The sequence below is a fragment of the Epargyreus clarus genome, unplaced genomic scaffold (assembly GCF_041222505.1).
Source record: "Epargyreus clarus isolate Ecla_fem2 unplaced genomic scaffold, WU_Ecla_fem_2.2 ptg000010l, whole genome shotgun sequence".
Taxonomy (NCBI): Eukaryota; Metazoa; Arthropoda; class Insecta; order Lepidoptera; family Hesperiidae; genus Epargyreus; species Epargyreus clarus.
In genome coordinates this window covers 6,546,284-6,567,443 of record NW_027332218.1, presented here as the reverse complement: position 1 = coordinate 6,567,443, position 21,160 = coordinate 6,546,284, and the positions used below count along the sequence as shown (strand labels likewise).

The 21,160-nt window shown below is 33.4% G+C and overlaps 2 protein-coding genes across 5 annotated transcripts; one reads left to right on the top strand and one right to left on the bottom strand.

Annotated features, from left to right (window-relative positions):
- The first annotated feature begins 931 nt into the window (after nt 1-931).
- LOC140745405 (DNA repair protein RAD51 homolog 3) lies at nt 932-5,420 on the top strand. Its single transcript, XM_073077247.1, has 7 exons — nt 932-1,079; nt 1,156-1,286; nt 2,152-2,258; nt 2,669-2,835; nt 3,190-3,318; nt 3,786-3,968; nt 5,295-5,420. Exons 1-7 carry the CDS (start codon nt 1,035-1,037, stop codon nt 5,325-5,327), a joined length of 795 nt encoding a protein of 264 aa, XP_072933348.1. The 5' UTR covers nt 932-1,034; the 3' UTR covers nt 5,328-5,420.
- Nucleotides 5,339-20,705, bottom strand: AnnIX (Annexin IX). 4 transcript variants are annotated; one of them, XM_073077242.1, is made up of 8 exons: nt 20,587-20,705; nt 20,272-20,313; nt 18,568-18,744; nt 12,442-12,646; nt 9,700-9,929; nt 9,012-9,108; nt 7,747-7,928; nt 5,339-6,933 (listed from the first exon to the last, which is right to left on the bottom strand). In XM_073077242.1, the coding sequence occupies exons 2-8, from the start codon at nt 20,299-20,301 to the stop codon at nt 6,883-6,885; spliced, it is 972 nt and encodes a 323-aa protein (XP_072933343.1). In that variant the 5' UTR covers nt 20,302-20,313; nt 20,587-20,705; the 3' UTR covers nt 5,339-6,882. The 4 variants fall into 4 exon arrangements, with proteins under 4 accessions (XP_072933343.1, XP_072933344.1, XP_072933346.1 ...); XM_073077243.1 differs by having other exon boundaries at nt 5,339-6,153; XM_073077245.1 differs by having other exon boundaries at nt 5,339-5,768.
- Between the last annotated feature and the right edge of the window lie 455 nt (nt 20,706-21,160).

Sequence of the window (21,160 nt, the reverse complement as noted above, 5' to 3'; positions counted from 1 at the left end):
TCTTCAAAGCAGTTGAATATATATTAACAATGAAATTAGGAAAAACTTTAATATTTACTGATTCTCAGAGTGCTTTGCAGACTGTCACGAAATTCCCATTTAAATACAAAGCTCAGTTGTCAATAATCTTGGATATCAGAAGTAAACTCCATACATGTCTATTGAATGAATTCGATGTAGTTTTTATATGGTTACCAAGTCACTCCGGGATTGCAGGAAATGAAAAGTCCCATCAATTGGCAAATGATGCAGTGGAGTGTGGTGACGTTTTTCCTTTTAAAAATTACGCCCAAGACCTAACATCCCTTGCTAAAGATTATTTATACGACTCATGGAATGAACACTGGACATCGAGTTCCCAAAAAAAGGGGAAATATTATCATCAATTACAGCCAACAATCCCTATCAAGCCTTGGTTTTATAAAGTAAAGCTTGATAAATCTGCTACTTCTATTCTTATACGTATGCGCCTGGGGCACGTCTGTACTAGAGAGCATCTTTTGAAATTGGGAATTGTTGATACTTCCGAATGTGTTTGTAAAAGTGGAACTCACAATCTAAACCATATATTTTTTTCCTGTCCTTTACACGATTCCTCCGCCCTTTACCAAAATCTATCTTGTCTTACGAATGTATCTTTTCCACTATGTATACCATATTTATTGTCTTCCCTTGATCCTGATATATATAAAATCTTGGCATTATTTATTATGAAAAATGATATTAAAATTTAATATTTATATACCTATCTTTAATTATTATATCTTTATCTGTATGTAAATTTATATTCAACCTACTGTACTGATCCTTCCTTTTCCAAATTTCATCCGTTTTTTATTTTTCTAATCCTCGTTTCCCCGTTTTTACTTGTCATTGGCTGAGCGTCCATGCGCCAAAGCCACAAAAGAAAAAAAAAAAAAAAAAAAAAAAAACATAAAAGTCGAAACTTAAAGAGCGCTAACAACAGCAATAATTTGAAAAGTTTTTGACCAAAATATAAAACAAAACTTTTATACATTACTTGAAATATTTAAATGTGTAGCAACTTTGTAATTCATAATGCAGCAGAACTTTGGCAGGTTTAAATAATGTTTTTAGTAACTTCTAACTTTGTAAATATTTAAGTAACAATGACGAAAATAAAATTTATTTCAGAGAGAAACCTGTCTACCATCGATACCTACTTTTAGTAAGACCTTAGATAATGCATTGGGTAATGATGGAATCCAGTTGGGCTCACTAACTGAAATATTAGGGCTACCAGGATCAGGAAAAACACAACTATGGTAAGTTTGCTCTACAACTAATAATAACTGTCCATGGAGGGTCCACACGTATCAAGAACAATATCAATGTGGAAGACCAAGCCAGTTAGGTTAGACTTTAAATCCCTTTGAGAACATTATACACACATTTGTAATATGTACTTCCTTTCATCAGTTATAAGTAATAGTTTATACATACTTTAATAATAATCTGACAGTTAGCTTTATAGCAGCAGCATACACCATAATTTAATAACAGTGTCTATTAAAATTCAACATATAGCAGGAGTTAAATTTAAAGGTTTGGGAACCGTTTTTAATTGCACTCTGACGATTATTAGGTATAATGCTGTATGTGTTAAGAGCTGCTGTGTTCTGCTGAAGGGTATGATAAGGGGTCGCCCTAAGTGTCGACTTACCATGGTTTTCAAACTTGGTACTCAGGGGTAGTAAAGCATTCTAATCTTATCTGAGATTGATTACAGGTTTCCATGTGCAGTAGCCACTTCTCAGAAAAAATGAGTAGATATTAATACATTTGGCTTTGCTTTGACTTTCCTCTAATGAAGACAATGAATGTTAAGTCATTCTATGTTTTACAATTCTATGTTTATTTAGATTTAAGGAAAATTGACATACAAACTTCATTTAATGACTATATAATGTAACTAATGCTTCTTGACATCAATAACTATATAATATTCAAATTACGTATATTGCAATCAATTATTTTAAATATTGACAATTGTAAAATGTTTTTAATTACTATGTGTACAAAATTTGCACGCCGACCCAGCAGAATGAGAGAAATTTGTAACTATAAGACCTTTGTTAACCTTATTCTATGCAAATAAAGAAATAGGAATTATGAATTACATATTTTCAGTTTACAACTTTGTGCTTCTGTGCAAGTACCCAAGACGTTAGGAGGTCTCGATGCTTCAGCTTTGTATATTGACACAAATACAAATTTTACAACAAATCGGTTTAAAGGTAAGATGTAAATTATAGTATTATTCTTGTGGCTCACATGTCAGGTGGCCTGAATTCCAAATTGAAATACATAACTAATTAGATCAATTTCATGAAAGCCTTAATTGCTGAAACACCCTTGTCTTCAATTATATCTTGGACAAAGAGGTACTAAAGGGATTTTTATTTATTATTTTATAGAAGTAGTAAACGAGCATGCAGTCGACTTGGTGGACTACCCTTATAGATTTATAGACAACCTTAGATATAATAGGATTCCTACCTGAAGTCAGTCTCAGATGCTACTCTCTCTCTACCAAAATTTTCAAATCAGAATACAGCAGTGCTTAAAACTGCTGTATTCTACTAACATAGAAATAAGTATGTCGATGGTGCCTCTAGTATAATATAATAAAAACGTTAACTTTCAGATATCCTCTTTGCCAGTTTATCAAAGTGCCAAAGAATATTGGATGTATCCTTACAAATTAGTGTAGAAAGTGCACTGAGCAGGTTGCATTATGTTAATGCATTTGGACTGGAAAAGTTTTGTGCTTTCATGGCCACATTGCCTAGCTTTGTTCATGAAAATCCCAATGTAAGAATTTAAAATACCTTCCTACTTACTTACCTCTATCATGATTTAAAAATATAAAATAGGATTTCCTCATTTATTTTGTAAATTTTCTTAAACAATGGGAGTGTATATATTTTTAATTACAAGTAAGTTCAGGAGTAGCGGCGCATCTGTGGCCGACCTCAAGTAGGAATATCTAATCCTGTCTAGGGTGGATTACAGATGTCCATGGGCAGCAGAAGCCACTTACCATCAGGTGGACTGCATACTCGTCTGCTACTCCTATATTATAAAAAAATGTAAATGCTAGTTATTCAACATTTTTTTGTTAAAATTTCAAGTTCTTTAATTATTTCAAGAATGGAATTATTTCAGGTAAGACTAATAGTAATAGATTCAATTGCATTTCCGTTCAAAGAGGGCATAACAGTAAAACAGAGGACTGGCTTGTTGTTCAGAATGATGGCTGACTTGCAGAGGATTGCAATTGAAAATCAGATTGCAGTAAGTGTAATTATTTTTGAGTTAAATGTATTTATCAGATGGTTTATGGTACTTTTAAGTACTATACTATATGAATGGATAAATCTTATGAATGGTGTCTAAGCATTTTAAAGCCCCCATCGAAAAAAAAAATAGATTGTAACCCATATCTATTAATGGAATTGGTTTCAAAGATATGGATAATGTATTTACGGGTGTGTGTGTGTGTGGGATGCTGATATTACCAGTTTTAAATGCTGATATATTCTGGGTAAGATATTTTACGAAGTATTCTTAGTCCTTACAAATTCAGTCCGTGGGAATAGCAATGGTGGGTCCATTCCATTTCCGATCTTAGTAGGACATCAAAACTATCTAGGGTTAATTATTTATATTTTTTTGGGCGTGGGCAATTACCATTACGTGCTAATACATAATACTAATTTGTTACTCTTTTAAATTAAAAAAATAATGAAGGGTGGTTGAAGGTGGTGTTGACAAACGAGATGACGACCCGCGTGGGTCTAACAGCGGGTGCGGTGGTGGGCGCACTGGGCGACGCCTGGGCGCATCGCTGCAACACTCGCCTGCTGGTAACAGCTGATGCCGGAGACAGGCTCGCGCTGCTCATGAAGAGCAACACTGCGCGCGAGGCCGTTGCTAGGTTTAAAGTGAGGACTTATATTTTAAATTTTAATTATGCTTTAAGCTTCTCTGTTTCTTACGATTAATTTGGGATAATTTTGAAAAGATTTTCTAAGATAAAGTGCAAGCGCGTTACATAAAAAGGCAAATATTTATTTTGGTATAGTAAGGGAGACAAATCTACCTTCCCCAGGCATTCCAGCTTAGTCCTCAGGGGTAGCGGCGCACCTGTGAACGACTTCAAGTAGGATCTTACGTTGATTACAAATATCAATTGTTTCAAATCTAGTTTGAGGGTGAAAAGTACGCAGAGGACTTTTATTTAATTCTAAGCAAGTCCTTTCTTCAACAGTGTCACTTACTGAGTTATTACGAGAACATATCTAAGGCTTTATAAAAATATTGCCTTTTTAATACCACTTACTCCTGAGTAAACCTATTTAACCGCTATTTAAAATTCATAAGTAGGTTAGTTGTTACATAATATTCGTCAGTAAAGCATAGCCAATCTCAGATATCAAAAAGCGTTACTGACCTAATAGTATCACAATGGATTCTGTGAATCGATGAATAAAACACAATTTTGGACCCCAGCCAGCGTCTTCCTAGTAGCGTCGTAGTAAAGCGCCAGGAATTTGATAGTATGCCAAAAGATTGATATGTGATCGCTTGTAAATATAAATTACTCAAGACATTAAGGCATATAATCTGTCGTAAAATTTTCTCTTACTATGTGGTAATTAGTGAATGCAATCCCGCCTCGAGATCGTAAGTCGAGATTAGAAATATCAATCCCGCGGGATCCCGTGATTTTTGGGATCTTGTCTAGTTAAAAAAATCACATCACTAAACGATGAAAACTGCTTGTTGGTTATAGTGAGGTTAAATAAAACAAAATATTATTGGAAACAAAAGCCTTTGATTTAATTAAAGTAAAAAGTAAATTAACAGTTTTACTAAAATAATCAAAGCAAGGTATAGAATAGTTAAAGATTGAAATGTAGTTATGGGTGATTTTGAAAATAACTTCTTAAAAAACAAAGTGCGCACCGCTCGCATCGCGAGCGAATGTGTGTAATATCGCTGACCATTGCCGCTAATCTCGTCAATCTCGAACGAGATCTCGTCATATTATGCTTCGGGATTGATCCCGAAAAATTACACGGGATCTCGCGAGATCCGGATTGCATTCCCTAGTGGTCATTGCCATTGTTTTTTTTTTGTATGTTATTCTCTCATTTTCAAGTTTTAAGGCAAAAGTATTATTTTTAATTTAATATCTCTACAATTACGTCATTTCAACAATTTTATGCCGTTTAGTATTTGGTTAATTTCTGATGTAATTTTTTCAGATAACCCAAGAAGGTATAAGGGACATCGAATAAGACACAGGACAGAACATACATAGTTTTATTAATCAATGTAAATACACTGTAAACAAAACTACAGCACCAATAAATATCTCATCTTCACAAAAATATCAAGCTTTATTCTACAACATTTCAACAGTTACACAATGTAAAGGCAGTATCGGAACTTAGCTTCGCGTGTACAAGGCAGACATTCGTACTTTAAGTTTATTTTGTAGTCTTATTATGCGCTCCCTTAGTCAATAAGAGTAAGTAACACTCGTTTGTAGTCGCCCTTCGTATCATCCTGCAAAATTTTACACTGTACTTAACAAAGTCCGAATAAACATGCAAAGCTTAACAAAATAGGTACTTCATATAAAAATAATTTCTTTCAAAATTGTGTATAAATATATTTTGCAGGACTCAATAACAAAGCGAGACTAGCACATCCCTGAAGTCACCCGTTAGGTCTTCCTGTAAAAATATCGAAAAACGAAAACTATATCGTTAGCTAAACAATGTACATAGAAACTGGCCCAAATTTTCTATAGAAATATTTCACAGCGTGCATTCCAGACAAGCTAGATTATCAAAATCCGAATATAATCATCTTACACATACATATATCTTAATAATATTTTTAACTTAATATAATATTTTAAAATGCAACGTTAAGTGATTGTACCCAGAGGTCAAAGCGTGGGTACAAGGAATAAATTTATTAATATTTTAATATATATCAACTCCACACCACACTTGTTACACAGCAGTAATGGCGGTCGCTATAAACAATTTATTTTCTGTGTCCTTAGTAACACATTGTAGAAAGGCTTGCGCCGAGCGGACCTCCTATGTCCTCCTGAAAAATGCCAACAACTACTTGTAAAAAGCGGCCTTCAAACTGTCTCACCAGGCCCCATGCACTCACGAAATACGAAGCTGTTAGCTACTGTGCAAAGAAAGTTATATGAATATGAAATACAGGAAGCAAAATATACAGATCTTTTCCAAATAAAATTTACACCCGGCATGGATAACCTAACGTGAACTCATGAAGATAAAATCATCTGTACGGTTCAGATCTAGAGGTAAATTTGAGACAAATAGGATTAGTGTTGCCAGTCTTCACTATATCTGAATAAGATCTACATGTATATTCGAGATAAGTTGGTAAATGAATTGACTATTCTAATATAAGTGATGTCTTTCTTGAGATATTAATTAAACCTAATTGTGACGATTTTGAGATTCGTGATTTTGTTTTTTATTTTTAAAGTAAACTATATAATTAAAATACGGGTTTTCTTGTTCTGTCATTGGACATAACTAAGGACTTTTTAGACTATGTCTGCTACTATTCCTTACAGCTCAATATTATTATTGTTATTAGAGTATTCCTATTTTGTCGTGAAAAATTGTCGAAAAATTAACATAAAATTGTCCGTCCCGCAAATAGCGACGCTGGCAACACTAGTTACAAATGATTTTATCTTCAGTACTCGTTGGTGCCCTAGCTTAACTTAAGAACCTAACAATTGACAAAAAATATATCAAACTAGGTGGTTCGCTGTCATCCTGAACAACTGCTTTATTCAATAAGGGTCAATAAAGCCTTCCTGTAATCCCCGGACGTGTCATCCTGCAATCAAAACGCATCACTATTCTAGACGCCTTATCATTTTAAGCATTTTTAACGTAACCATTACGTTTTTTGTAAGCAAAATGTTGTATTACACGTTATTTGTACAATTTTAATATTATTCTCTTGCGTTATTACAATTTTTCGGTAAAAAACAATTATTTAATCACATATTAACACATTTAAAATACTTTAAAATCGGGTGGTAGTTACACATTTTTATGTATTGTAATTGATGACCTATTATAGCGAATATACAATAATATACAATAAACAGATCTGTATAACCTTTATAAAGAAAGATATAATGAAGTCTAGATGTTGAAGAAGAAAAAGAAGAAATTAAGATATTATTTGTGTAAAATGTATACAAAATTGCAGATTTCATGCTCATGATTATTGTGAAGCAAAAATACTATCATTTTTATCTTATAGAAATTCTGGGTCAGCTTCTTTTGTGTTATTTCTTATTTTTCAAAACGTTCAGGTTTCCATGCTATTAGTAAGCGTTAGTACACAGACATAATATCAATTCATTAGTCACATGGTTATTAGTCATTCAAAAGGTATGGGTTTACTAAGGATGTGATAAACTATATTTATATACATCTCGTATGAATTGCTGTTAGTACATGATTGAATAATAAATATACATTTAATATACATCTCATTACTCTATATTTAATGGAAATGCACAACATAAAGTGCGAACATTGTATATACGCTACGTGATAATGCACTACCGGTCTAAGCTATAGTTCATGTAGCATCCTTAAGATCAGTTTTGTAGCAACATATTGTAAAATTACTTACAGCGATCCAGGTGTCGAGCGTCTTTCCATACTTGTCAAGGAAAGCCTGCTTGATGTCTCCAAGGTCGATCTCGGAGCGGCTGACCACGATTCTGATGAGGGTCTTGTCATTAGTGCCCAGACCCTTCATGGAGTAGTACAGGCGTTCGGCAAAGAAGCCGACCTTGCTCTTAACGCACTTAACTGTAATATAAAGTATATATGTATTAGTCATCAAGTTTTTTTAATTATTAGGTTTTACACAATTACATATTTAAGGTTTCACTTGAGGATTTATATCACTGTCAAGGTTAAATAAATAAATATTACTTCCATAATTCCTTAAACAACTATAATTTGCTTCTTTATTGACGAAATCATTTCAAATGACTAATGTCGCTAGTTACTCAGTTTGACCTTACTGTCAGTCATTATAAATTGACCTTAAATCTGAGTCACTCACCTAAAATCTGATGTATGAGATAATTATCATAGATATAACCATTATTACTGATGTTAGATTGTGTACATATTCACCTATACTGTAAGTACGGAATATTATTATTGTTTCAGAAAAAATATTAAGGCTACAGTTACTTAACTTATTTTTAACTATTAGGACATGTAACACAAATGAGATAATTACTATATGACTAAGAAAACCTTCTGACAAATGTACATCATTTATTAATCTAAATGACAAGCGTTGTCAAATATTTTTCGGTGAATTCTATAGCGGTTAAGTCATGACGCGATCAAGATAATGGCAATTCCGCTTAAAAAACTCCACAGCACAAGGCTATGTTGCCTTCCTATTGTGTACTTATTGGCCTTGATGTTTACAAGTATGATTCATACTCGATAACGCTGGTGATTGCACCTGAGACGATAGCGTTTAACCAATTTACGATCCATTCCTTGAATGTTGAATGAATAAACGGTCATCATCTTGTTAAGACGTCGGAAACTCCTAATAAAGTCTTTACTAATTGATATAAAAAATTGAGAATATGTACCCATTTTTTAGGCTCGTTACGTTATTGATAAAGTGTAAGAACACGCTTAGAAATGTCGATAAATATTCTCATAAAAATGAATTGAATTTACTGACTTTTAAAGTATGTATTCCTAAGCAGCCATTTGTGCTGAGGTCCGTACATTACAGTCTGTAATTGAGTTACACTACTTAAAAACAATATAAATGAATCCAACGACATTCTATTCCAAGTTTTAAATCCGTCACGACGTTTGGCGTATAGAGGATGCAAAGAGTGAGAAAATACCTACCAATGGCAAGCATTCCTTTCTCAACGCTACCAGAGAACTCCTTCTTGATAGACTCCTCAATGTCCTTGCCCGTGATCGCCTCAAACTCTGCGAAGATCTGTAAACATTGTCACGGAATTAATTATCATTTTGTGTTCAATGGGTTGTTAATTCATGTCTGCTCCACATTTATGATTGTATGAATATTCTACAATGTGAGTCATCCATGGAAAATGCGATGCATTGTACCTGATCGAACACAATCGATATAAAATTGACTTCAAGTAGGCATCACATTTTTGACATATGAAAACATGAATTGAAGTAATTACAGTCTGGATTAGAACATCCCTTGAAAATTTTGATACAATCAAAATCCTATAATAATTGAATTATATCTAAGGCTTTACATTATTCAAATAATATTGTGACTGTTTCCTGGTTAATATGAGTGGTAGTCCATACTAAAGGTTTTATGCAATTACGCAGTGGTAAGTGGTTACTGCCGCCCATGGACATCGGTAACCACCAACATATAGAACCAGGAGATTTACTTGAAGACACCTGCATATGTATTGCCAAAACCAAACTAACGAATGCCCTTTATATAAGTCAGTACCTTCCCATCGAAAGGCAAAACTACTTCAGAAATAGATGTTCTACCGATACTGATTCTACCACCTTGAAATCTTCATCATCATTGTCTTACCTGTCTCAGCTGCTGGTAAGAGCGAGTGATGAGAATGGAGTTGAAGACGGATTCGTCAGTGCCCCACTGGCCTTCACCAGCCGCGGCCAGGGCCTCGGCGTCAGCCTTCGCGGCGCCCTCATCTACACCCTGGTTCTCATCCCGGTTAGCCATGCACAGCGACACGCAGAGACGCTTGAAATGGCCCGATGTGTCGCCCTTCAGGTCCGACTCTAAGCTCTTGCCGTATACTGAGAGGAGAAAAAAAAAAGTCGTTCAAAATTAATTGCCGAAAAAACAGCTGTAGTAGGAAGAAGGTACTGCACAAGCGCCCCTGGTGGAATAAATGTACATAATATCTATAGATATACAGTCTTGTAGTTTTTGTTTTTTATTAATTGCAATTAAACGACACTGAATTAATTATTCATTCGCATTCAGTGACCTACAATCGTCGATTAGAATTAAAAAAAAAAAAAATTAACTCAAATGATGGATTTTTTCACAAGTTACAGTGTTTTCAGGTTTCACACATGACGGACAGGAAAATTTTTTGACCTATTTTGGTGTTTTTTTCCAATTCTATTGCAGTAAATCAATTTTTAAAAAGTATGGAATTAATCTCCATTAAATTATCTCGACAATAGTATGCAAAATATCTTGATTCCGTGAACTATCAAGGCTATAATAATAAAAATAGCCGCCAAAATGAAGCGAAAAAAATTTTTCGATCGTAAAGCACTCTCTGATGCTTCGCATCATGAGTCGTGCAACAGTTATAAGTTATCTTTTAAATATAATTATAGTTTAAAAACCACGCTGAAATCGCACAAGGAAAATCGTTAATCCTGATTAATAAAATTATTTAAATCGTATATTGTCGTCGGTTCTTGATAATTGTTTAAGATTTTAAATTAATCGGACCGTTTAAAGTGGGTAAAAATCGAGTTCAAAGATTCCGTTACATACATACAGGTCAAGCTAATAAAAGCGTGGTAAAAAGTACTTTAAACACGTACGGCGTACCTTACATTATTTTAGGTATTATTTTACCTTACTTAGATAAGTTGGTACCATTCTGAATTTATAATTATAGGAAACAGACAAATAAAAACTCGTTTTTTCCTCGTATTCGTAACAGTAAATACGTATATTATTATTGAAAAAATCAATCATAAGTTATTTTTAACCCGAAATAATTTATTTGCAGCTGATAAGGAGCGTTAACCTAACATCAGGCTTGGCATTGGCAATACTCCTAAAATAGCAGACTGTAGTTATTATCGTAGTGTAGGTATAAGTTTATTCATTTAGTCTGATACAGTTTGAATTTTATTTTACTTTGGAATTTGTAAATAAGGAGTTATCGCTAAAGGCTATCGTTGTTTTAACTTTAAGGACAAAAAAATTGGAAAGTAAGTAAAATTGTTTCATGCAAATATTTTTGAAATACAAATATGTATTGACACATCTTTTCAATCAATTAGTATGAATTTAATTAATTAAGGCACACAGATTAATTGAATAAACAACTTTTCAGAGACTCAATAAATATTAAGTATTATTATTCAATAAAACTTTTAATTATAATTGAATAACGTTGTAATAAATATCGTTTCATTAATTAATTTTATTTCCATGGTTACCGCACTTATAACCATAGGTGCAATGGTTGAACTTAATTAACCATCGGACAATAGTGTGCCCACGTCATGAATACTAATTTCCCACATGCAAATAGCCTTCAACTGGCCTCATGGTAGGAATATATAAATCGACTCCATTAGTATTATTATCGCAACACATTTGCTACCGTTTACCCGATCTATAGCGGTATATAAAACATACTGAACCAATAGATTTTGTACTTTGTAATCTAATCCAAAAATAGGCGGATTTAATTCTTCCAGAAATAGCATAAGACATAATCATAAATGCTTTATGATTGTGTCTTATGCTATTTCTGGGAGAATTATTTTTAACAGTAACATATTTGATGTTGTAACTTTAAACGACAAAACTAGATAATTCGTCCGATAAAGTATCACACCTATGGCTAGCGTGAAGCAGCTCTTCCGTGTCGGTGGAAAATGTGGATATCGGCAAATTTTCATGAGCCGACTATCTGTGTACTCATTAGTTGCGAGGCATCTGTGATAGCTTCAGAAGGAACCCTTATTTGCGATCGGCAGTGATCATCAGGTGGACTGCTTGCTTGTTTGGTATTTCAACTTATTTGTGATAAAATTGCAGTGTAATGTAATGTAATATAAATGTAGGGAAGCGTATTTACCTCTTACTTACAGAGTTACACTTCACTATAAAAATCGAACCATTGCATTGACCCCAATAATTGTTTATATTACCGGCACGCGACTAGCGTTATTACTCATGCGAAACTTTTATCGATTGCCTGCATAATGACCACATACGGGTAACGTGCTTTCTATAAAAGTCATGTCCGACAGTTACATAAATTTTAACTGATTTCGATTTACTTAAAGAAGCACATATCATTGATTATATCACGTAGAAATTACGTAAATTGGTTGAGATATTTTGATTGCAAATGCAAATGTCTACTATTTGGTCTTTGAACAGTCTTCATAAAACTGGATCTTAATTCGTTGCTTGACCGGGTCGACATTGACATTATTTAAATAAATATTTCATTACAATAATAATGCAAAATGCATTTATTTGTATTACTTTAATGATAATAAATGTTTTATTTTATTACTTATTTATTTTCGAAATACTCACATTGCTCATAGAAAGCAGAAATGGTACGGATTCCGTAGTTGGACAGAGTGCAGAGGATCTCGATGATGGCTTCCTCATCAGTACCGAGCCCCGCCACGGCATCATGGAGTTCCTTGGCGTAGAAGTGGGGGAGGGGAGTCATGAGCGCGATGATCACATTCTCCAGGTTGCCACCGAGCTCGCTCTTCAGGTCGCTGATCAGATCCTGAAAAGAAAATGTTAATATAGTTACGCAATCAGAAACCTGAGGCCAAGGGAATCTCAAACCTCTTAAGATAATGGAATGTGAATGTACGAAACCATTAAGATATTAAGGTCATCCCCTAATATTATCTTAACGGTTTCATGACGTGTCGCTTTTTTGGACTTGGCGAATATTAAATAAGGGTTGAGGTGAATTATAATACATACATACAAAATTAAAGACTGAGTAAAGCTAGACTGTATGACTTAAATTTTCCGTACATGATAAAATAATGTCAATGGATAAAATAATGTTAATTTAAAAACCTACAACTAATCTTTAACAAATGTTTTTGTGAGTAGGAAACCGGTAATCTCAGGCTTTAGAACTGCAATCAAGTTGTTATAAGTAAAAATGTAGAAAGTAGCACGACAATGAAAACTCGAAATTTCACGGCATGAAGAAATGCATGACTAAACATAATAGAGAAAGGCACAAAAAATAGAAAACAATCAGTATTGTGATAGTAAAAATTATCTTTCCTCAGACAACAGGTCACAATTTTTGGTATTGAATAGTTTAGCTGTTAAAATACATAAATGTATGCCTGTTTGTCTTATAAATTGGTTTTCTCAATAAAATATAGTGATAGTGAAAAATAGTACTAAAGATCATTTAAAATAACACAACTTTTTCAATTTAATTTGAATAAAATGAAAAAGAAATTGATATTCTTTGAAATATTTAAAAAATAAGTTAATTATAAATCATCGTTACAAATAAGCATGTAATTCATAGTGACTTATCGCACAAGGAAAATTGTTCTTGCTTATACTTGGAATGCTTAGCCGACATTACTCATTACTTAAATATAGCCTAGGATTCAACGCATGATGCATGGTTAGTACTACTTCCTTCCAACTATTCATAAATTATATATATTGTTATGCTAGTTTCCTATTTACATAGATTAGTAAAGATACTTCGCCGCCTTGAAATGGAATGAAGCCTAAAACGGCTTATTAGTAAGTTATTTTTTTTAATTCTTGACAAATAAAAACATTTTTAGAGAAAATTTACGAATAAATAAATAATACTGCGTAATTTACATAATAAATAAATAATTATTTCAAATATTTTAGGGACATTTTAGCACGGAGACGTGGCAAAACGTTTTTACGCAACTATTTCAATTCTCAAAACTGGGTACATTTTCTTGTTAGGAGTGAGTAATCTTTACTAATCTATGCCTATTTATAAAAAAAATGGCGTGCAAGTAGGTACTTCCAATAAAAAAATCATAACCGTATGCATCCATTAATAAAAATGTATTTGAATTAATAGTAGACTGACGCAGATTTTACGTGTCCAATTTCTTATTACTTCATGCAAAGTAAATAACAGGATACGAATTATAATCAATAATTTCTTTATACGGAAGCATATACCTATATCACAAGTTCGATTTAGGCCTTATACGAGTCATTTTAACTGACTTACTAACAATAGTTAGGTAACCGCTTAATCATTGATAGTGTATAAGAAAGAGCACTTAGCCTCAATGCAAAGCAATATTATATTATCAATATAAAAATCCATGACATATCACCAAAGGGAAAATAATTATTTACATTTTAATTGTTAAATATAAAATATTATCAATAGGTAGTTATTAAACCTGCTAATAATGCTAATATTAGTTTATTAAGTGAGTAAAACTTTTAATTCAATCAAATTATTGTATTAAAAATAATACTCAAATGGCTATATCCGTCCGCAAAATAAGGTAAAACTTTCGGGTCTGAAGCATGCAGTTCATTGGTAAAGTTATTTTTGGCGCACCCTGCTAGTACGCAAGCGGTATATTTATTTTTCTAGGAAACCGCGGCCATCGATGCATACTCAATATAATGTACACAACTGAGCTATGTTGTTCATACCTACTCCTATTAACCGGTAATGAACATTGTGTTTATTTTTCACGTGTACGTAATACGAGTGCTTATTGGAATCAGAACGATTCTGAATGAATTATAAGAAACATACCAGTATTAATAATACCTAGATGTTGGTTGGTTTTCTTGCTGGGCTTTGGCAACAGACATTTTAAGTTAGTTCCATGGGGAATAATAGTGGTATAGTTGGTTATTGGAGTCTATGGTTTGTCTAATTGATATTAGTAGGCCAACTTTTTTTAAAGATTTTTTTGTGTGTAGTAACTTTATAATTTTCCTCATTCGAGACTAGCATAAAACTTTTAAGTGCACACCTAAACAGGTTTCGAATAAATACACTTTATGCCATCATAGGTACTTATATACCTATGACTACAGTAAATATTATCTAATTCTAAACGTGCCATACCCATATCTGTATGTTTCGATAGTCCGATTAAAACTAATTGCGATATAAACATAGTTAAAATAATCAGAAATATGATTCATTAGTGGATTACGCTAATAGCCGATATGAGGAAATATAAATAATTAAACTACTGTAACCACTTAATATAGATGGCTAAGTGGTGGTTTGACTCTAACACCACCGTAAATATTGGTAAAAAAAATACGCAAGACAATTTGAAATTTTGGTACCGCCCAAAGTACTTCGTGAGGACTTAACATACGAGTATGTTTCAATATAGTGAAGGAGCATAACCCATCTAAAAAAACCAGTGAATATAGGCGACACAAAAAATACTAATATTATTCGGTGTTACAACAAAACTGCTATCGCAAATTCTGCGTTTTTATCAAAATGCTAACGATAAATCAGTACCACATAAAATGCCTAAATGTTTGTAACAAGACTGTTTTATTTTTTATGAAAATATGTATTAGGTAGTTGGTATGCATTCTGGAGCGTTTTAAAAAAATACTTCTAGTAAAATAACATAAATTTATGTAACTGTAGCATGTGCCATATACTTTTATCACATCTTAAATAACGCACCTAATCTATCATAAGATGCGGTGTGATAATACAAGGTTAGTGAAAGAAGCAACGTAGAATCTTGGGATAATATCTTAAATAATAAAAATCTTGTCTGTTTCTATAATATAGGAGTAGCAGTCGTGCATGCAGTCCACCTGATAGCAAGTGGCTACTATCGCCAATGGACATCGGACAAAGTATGTCTCCCTTACCACACCACTCAAAATGGAACACAGCAGCGCCTAACACTGCTATTATTAGGTAGAAATAGGTGTGGCGGTGGTGCCGCCGGAGTCGAACCACAAAGGGTTCTACCACCGCCTTAATTTAGGTACACATTTCTAACGCTTAACGTATGTAATTTACATGATACTAAACTTCCTTAACCTCAATCTAATTTAACTTGCTGAGACGAGAAATTTTAAAATTATACAAGTTGATTTTGCACCAATTTGAACGACTCTGCATAACGTGATCACAATAAGACTACTTTACTTACCTATGTATCTTATTATTGTTTATAAACTAAACGTATCTTTCTACTAACTACTACCCAAGTTATAATATCTTCATGCATGTAACTTTATATTACGCGAACAGTGGGAACACCCAACCCGCAAAGCAATCGATCCGGTGGTCAAATGAAGGTGGGGCAAGTGACCTCAATACTACGCTATTTCTGATTCTGAACATTCATAAGCCTAATGCAGTAGACTGAAGTAATGACCATGATACATTAATTTTATTAAGTTGTAAGACACAGTGCTTTGGATATAAAACTCACGATTGATTTAGTTTCCGTAAACAAACGGAAGTAGAATTTTATTGACTTGCTCGTAAAAATATTACGTACCGTTAGGAGCAGTTAAACGGAATCAAAAGAAATTAATTTTATAGCTCTATGACGCTTGTTAGGGAATATTTACACGTTTGAGCGAAAATTTCCGTAAACAAGAGGAAGTATATTAAACCCATAGATAAGTATAGATATCTCACCGCGTTGTAATTGAAGGAAGTCATTAAATGGCTTAAACGGCTGACAATTCTGTCAGTCATTTAATGGCTGTCATGGTGTAATTTACGCGGAACAATGCCGACATGTACAGGTAAGTGGTGCAAAAACTCGCAATCGAAGAAAAAGTACTGAGAAATATCGTTTCATGGTCTAAAAACTACATTTTTTAATATTTTTCAAACACGAAATAGATGACAGTGACAATTTCAATTGTCAAACTGGTTACATTTTCCTGTTAGGAGTGAGTAATCTTCACTAACCAATGCTTAAACCATAATGTAAATTAATATTAATATGAAAAACGTACAACTGGTAAAATGAAGGTTTAAAATACATTATAATTGAATAAATAATATAATGAAATATGAGAAATTGTTGTATGAGAAATTGTGAAAGTTATTAAACAGATAAGTAAAATGCATTCTTGCATAGCATGATATCACATCAGCTATAAAGGTGTCATGTGGGATGTAAACATTGATAAGGTATCAGTGCAAGAGGGGAAAATATGAAAACCAAGCGAGATCATAAACAAGCAACTCTTTTTATAGGCAGCGACATTGTGATAATTACATATATTTTTTGTTGAGGATAAATCATTGTAATAAAAATATAATAAAAATCATTAATGCATTAATTTATGATTAAAACAAAAGAATTGGCTGCGTATGCGATGATTCAGCCTATTAAACAAGAAAAAAATATGATTAAATTAACAAATCACATACAAATCACAACTGAACCACAAAATATTAAACATGTGGCGTGGGGCATTTCACGTCATACTAGCAGTGAAAAAAATATCTCATTACATATACATTTTGTTTATGTTATGGTTATATAATTGTGAATCAATAAATCATTAAATTTTTTCATTATTTTTTCATATGGACATATATGGGTCATATTGTGATAGTACAATACATTACTACAATAAACAGTTATTATACCAAACGGTTACCAAACAGTTACCATATTATGCGACTTCTTCTGCGAAAGTTATTAATGCAGCCAATCAAGCGGATTCCTTTATAACTAAATAGTGTTTAATAGACAATATTAATTGGTATAATATAATTGGTATGGTATAATATTGCCTTTTTCCATTTTTTAGTATATCTTTGTAGCTACCTAATTGTTTATTTGGTACAATGTGTTACAAGCAACACCTACTAAAGTTAATGATGCAACTATAAAACACTTTAAAAATTATCATTTAGTACATAGATAACCTGTTTTTGAGTAACTGGGTCTCGTGTGCTCATATCTCACAAATGTTCACTCGCACTTGTAAGCACGTAAGTTTATGAGTATACATGTAACTTGTAAGCTCGCCATGACAGTCCGCAGACTGAATTGCAAGCCGGGCGTTGACCTTTGCGTTTGAAATTGCTCTTTCTTTTATTCAAATAATCGTTGATGATGTTTGTGCAGATAATAAAAGAGTGCAAACTTTAAAGTTTAAGCATTAAAGTTTTTTTTTTAAATACTTCGCATTCCATTAGTTTCGTGGATATTAACAAGTCCTATTAAGTAAGTCGTTAGTAGCTTTATATAAGCAAATATATATGAACAGGAAGGTACAATTAAGGGCGTTACAGGGGTTGGCCGTGTGCAAGGATTCTAAGGGAGCATACGTCTAGGGCACATGAAGTTTGGCGCTTACGCGATTAAAACATGAACGTATTCCTAATTGCACTTCACTTAAATGGTTTCTCGTAGAAATATAATGAACGTTTAAAAATAATTTGTTCATACGTGAAGAACAATGTACCTAGGTACTCAATAATTAGAAAATACAAGAATATCTTACGAACTTAATGATCATTATAAACATAGTTATATGTAAACGATAATGTTGAACTGACATGCAAATATTTAAATGATATGTCCATTTTATTCTGTATACTATGTGGACGGATTAAATATAACGCTTCTACTTTTTTAGATCGTCACAATTTTGTATGGGACTTTATTGTTACTATTGACTTACCCTTCCGTAGTTGGTTTTGTAGGTCTCTGCGATCTCCAACCTTTGTACGATTCCACGACGGCAGAGCACGTCGATGATGGCCTTCTCATCAGTGCCGAAGCCCTTCATGGCCTTGCGGAGGGTTTCCGCGTCAGCCGCGGCATCGAAGCACTCCGCGGGGTACACGGTGGGGGTACACTAAGGATAAAAAATACTGATAAGCATGACCGTAGGTATAGCTTTGTTAAGGACAGCAGTGACGAAATGGAGGGCGTAGAGGCCAACGAATAAAAAAGGAAAACATAGTTTCGAAAATAAGTGCAGATACGTGTTATCTAAGGTGATTGAGTGCAGGTTGGAGGTTTTTACACATCTTCTGAAAATGTCTTATACATAAGACAACATAAACATTTTATACCTACATGTATAAAATGTTTTATACCTACAGGTATAAAATATTTTCTTTCGCCATCAAAGTAACTGACACTATCGACGTTTATAACTCCGCACTAGGATTCCCTGGGTAGTAGGTACCTTCCATTGGAGTTTGAAATCCAAATACATACATCCATAATCAGAACAGAAACCGAAACTTCTGCGTGTGAAACCGGTAATCGGGTGAATTCGGGTGACATTTCCGCCATGCGGATCATCAATAAATTTCGAATATGCACATGAGTTTGAAAAGCGTTTCTCATAAAATACGTAGGAACATGATTTTATTACTAAAATTAATTGATTGCAAAGATGTATATTTCTATGGATGATCTTAGAGTTGATTCAGGCTGAATGATCTAATGAATTATTGAGTCAATCAGCTTTAATTAAGGTGTCGCGTCGGTGCATTAAATTCGTGATCCCAAACTAGTTAATACAATTAGTCGATTATCTAGATTTTAACGGGTCATATAGAAAAAAAACCTAATTTTTTGGTATACGTCCTCTGCTGTTGTTTTTCTCATCAGATTTTTTTATCTATTAGGGAATAAAAGAATCGTACACACTTAGGTACGAGTATATACCAATATATATATTAATAATGTGGAAATATAATTGTATGACTCATTTTCGCTTAATAGGTATGACCCTTGCATTTTTAACTGAAATGTTCATTTTAAAATGTTAACTAGATATTAAAAAAAAATGTCAGGTTTCCCTAACAAGGGTTGGTTAAAAAAGGGTGTCGTCATGTTAATGCTCTATTTACGAGCTGAAGTTTGTAGTATCACTTAACTGAAGTAGACTTGACTCACTACTTTTTTTTTGAAGTGTAATGTTACTAATTACATTATTTGATTTCAAATTTTGATGTAGAATTTTTTGATGTAGAATTAAACAGAATTTTCCGGCTCTAAATAGTAAAGTAATAAACGCTTGTAAAAAGAAACTCTTCAACTTGCGTAAACTTACTAAAGAAATTAAAAAATAAACAGTTTAATGAAATTATTATTCATGAAAAATTGCAATAATGTTTGCTTAGAAATTAGAATTATCTAGGTATCGCATTATGATTTGGAGTACCTACTACCTACCTAAGTTTTAGCAAATTCAATGTTCATGTTGAGTAGCCTACTCATAATATTATACATATTTAGTAAATGCACGTAATAAACCTAATAACAACGAATTTAACAAGAATCGCAAGTAACCTTGGAACGGAAGGATGACATCATCTCGAGAGAATCGATGGAGCTATAGGTAGGTTGTAAGTAGGAGGAAACTCACCTTGTACGGGTAATACTGTTGGCCGCTCATTTTGAGAGATTCCTAAAACGAAAGAAGAATAAAATTAGACTACAGGAAAAATAAAACACAAACTATTAACGCTAAAAATAAGTTTCACTGCTAGCAACATGGAATGATGGACCGGCATTTTCCGATTAGCAAACAACAGGCGCCGCCGCCCATTAACGCTTAATTACACTATTATATACTGAAAGTATACTACATTTATGCAAAATTTTACTAACACCGTAAAATGTTATTAATATTGAATTTATTTTTGCTAAAACAGTGCAATGAGATAGTGAAAATACATACTTTTTCTTATCAGATTCAACGACACACCCAACTGCGCTACTGAGGAGCGAATTCCGAAATAAACACGACACGAATGAGACTCGGTGAGGCCGGCCGGCCGGATTCGTGGCGTTTTTGTTTGCCCTCTCACTCACTGCGGTGTTTCAGGGGAAGTCAACATTTGGTAACTAGAGAAAAATACTTAAATTTCTGATTACTTAACCGTATACGAAGAGCCAAGCAAATTTTGTATGGTAGGGGGCCGTTCAAGTATTACGTAACGCAATTTTTGAAGATTTTTGACCCCCCCTCCCCCCCTTGTAAAGCAACGTAACGTTTTTCTATACCCCCCCCTCCCCCTCTCTAAACGTTACGTAACACTCAAGTGTCAATTTTTACCCTAAACTCGCTAAAAAGTAATGTTATAGTTTTTATCCTTGGGCGTTTTCAGCCGAACTAGGTCTCCTGAGTATTCTAAGTTAGTTTGAGTATAGTCAAAGCATATATACTACTATACTGTACTATACTTAGTCTAACTCAGAATACTCAGGACTTAGTTCGGCTGAACCCACTCATTCAAGGGATTCCCCGTAAA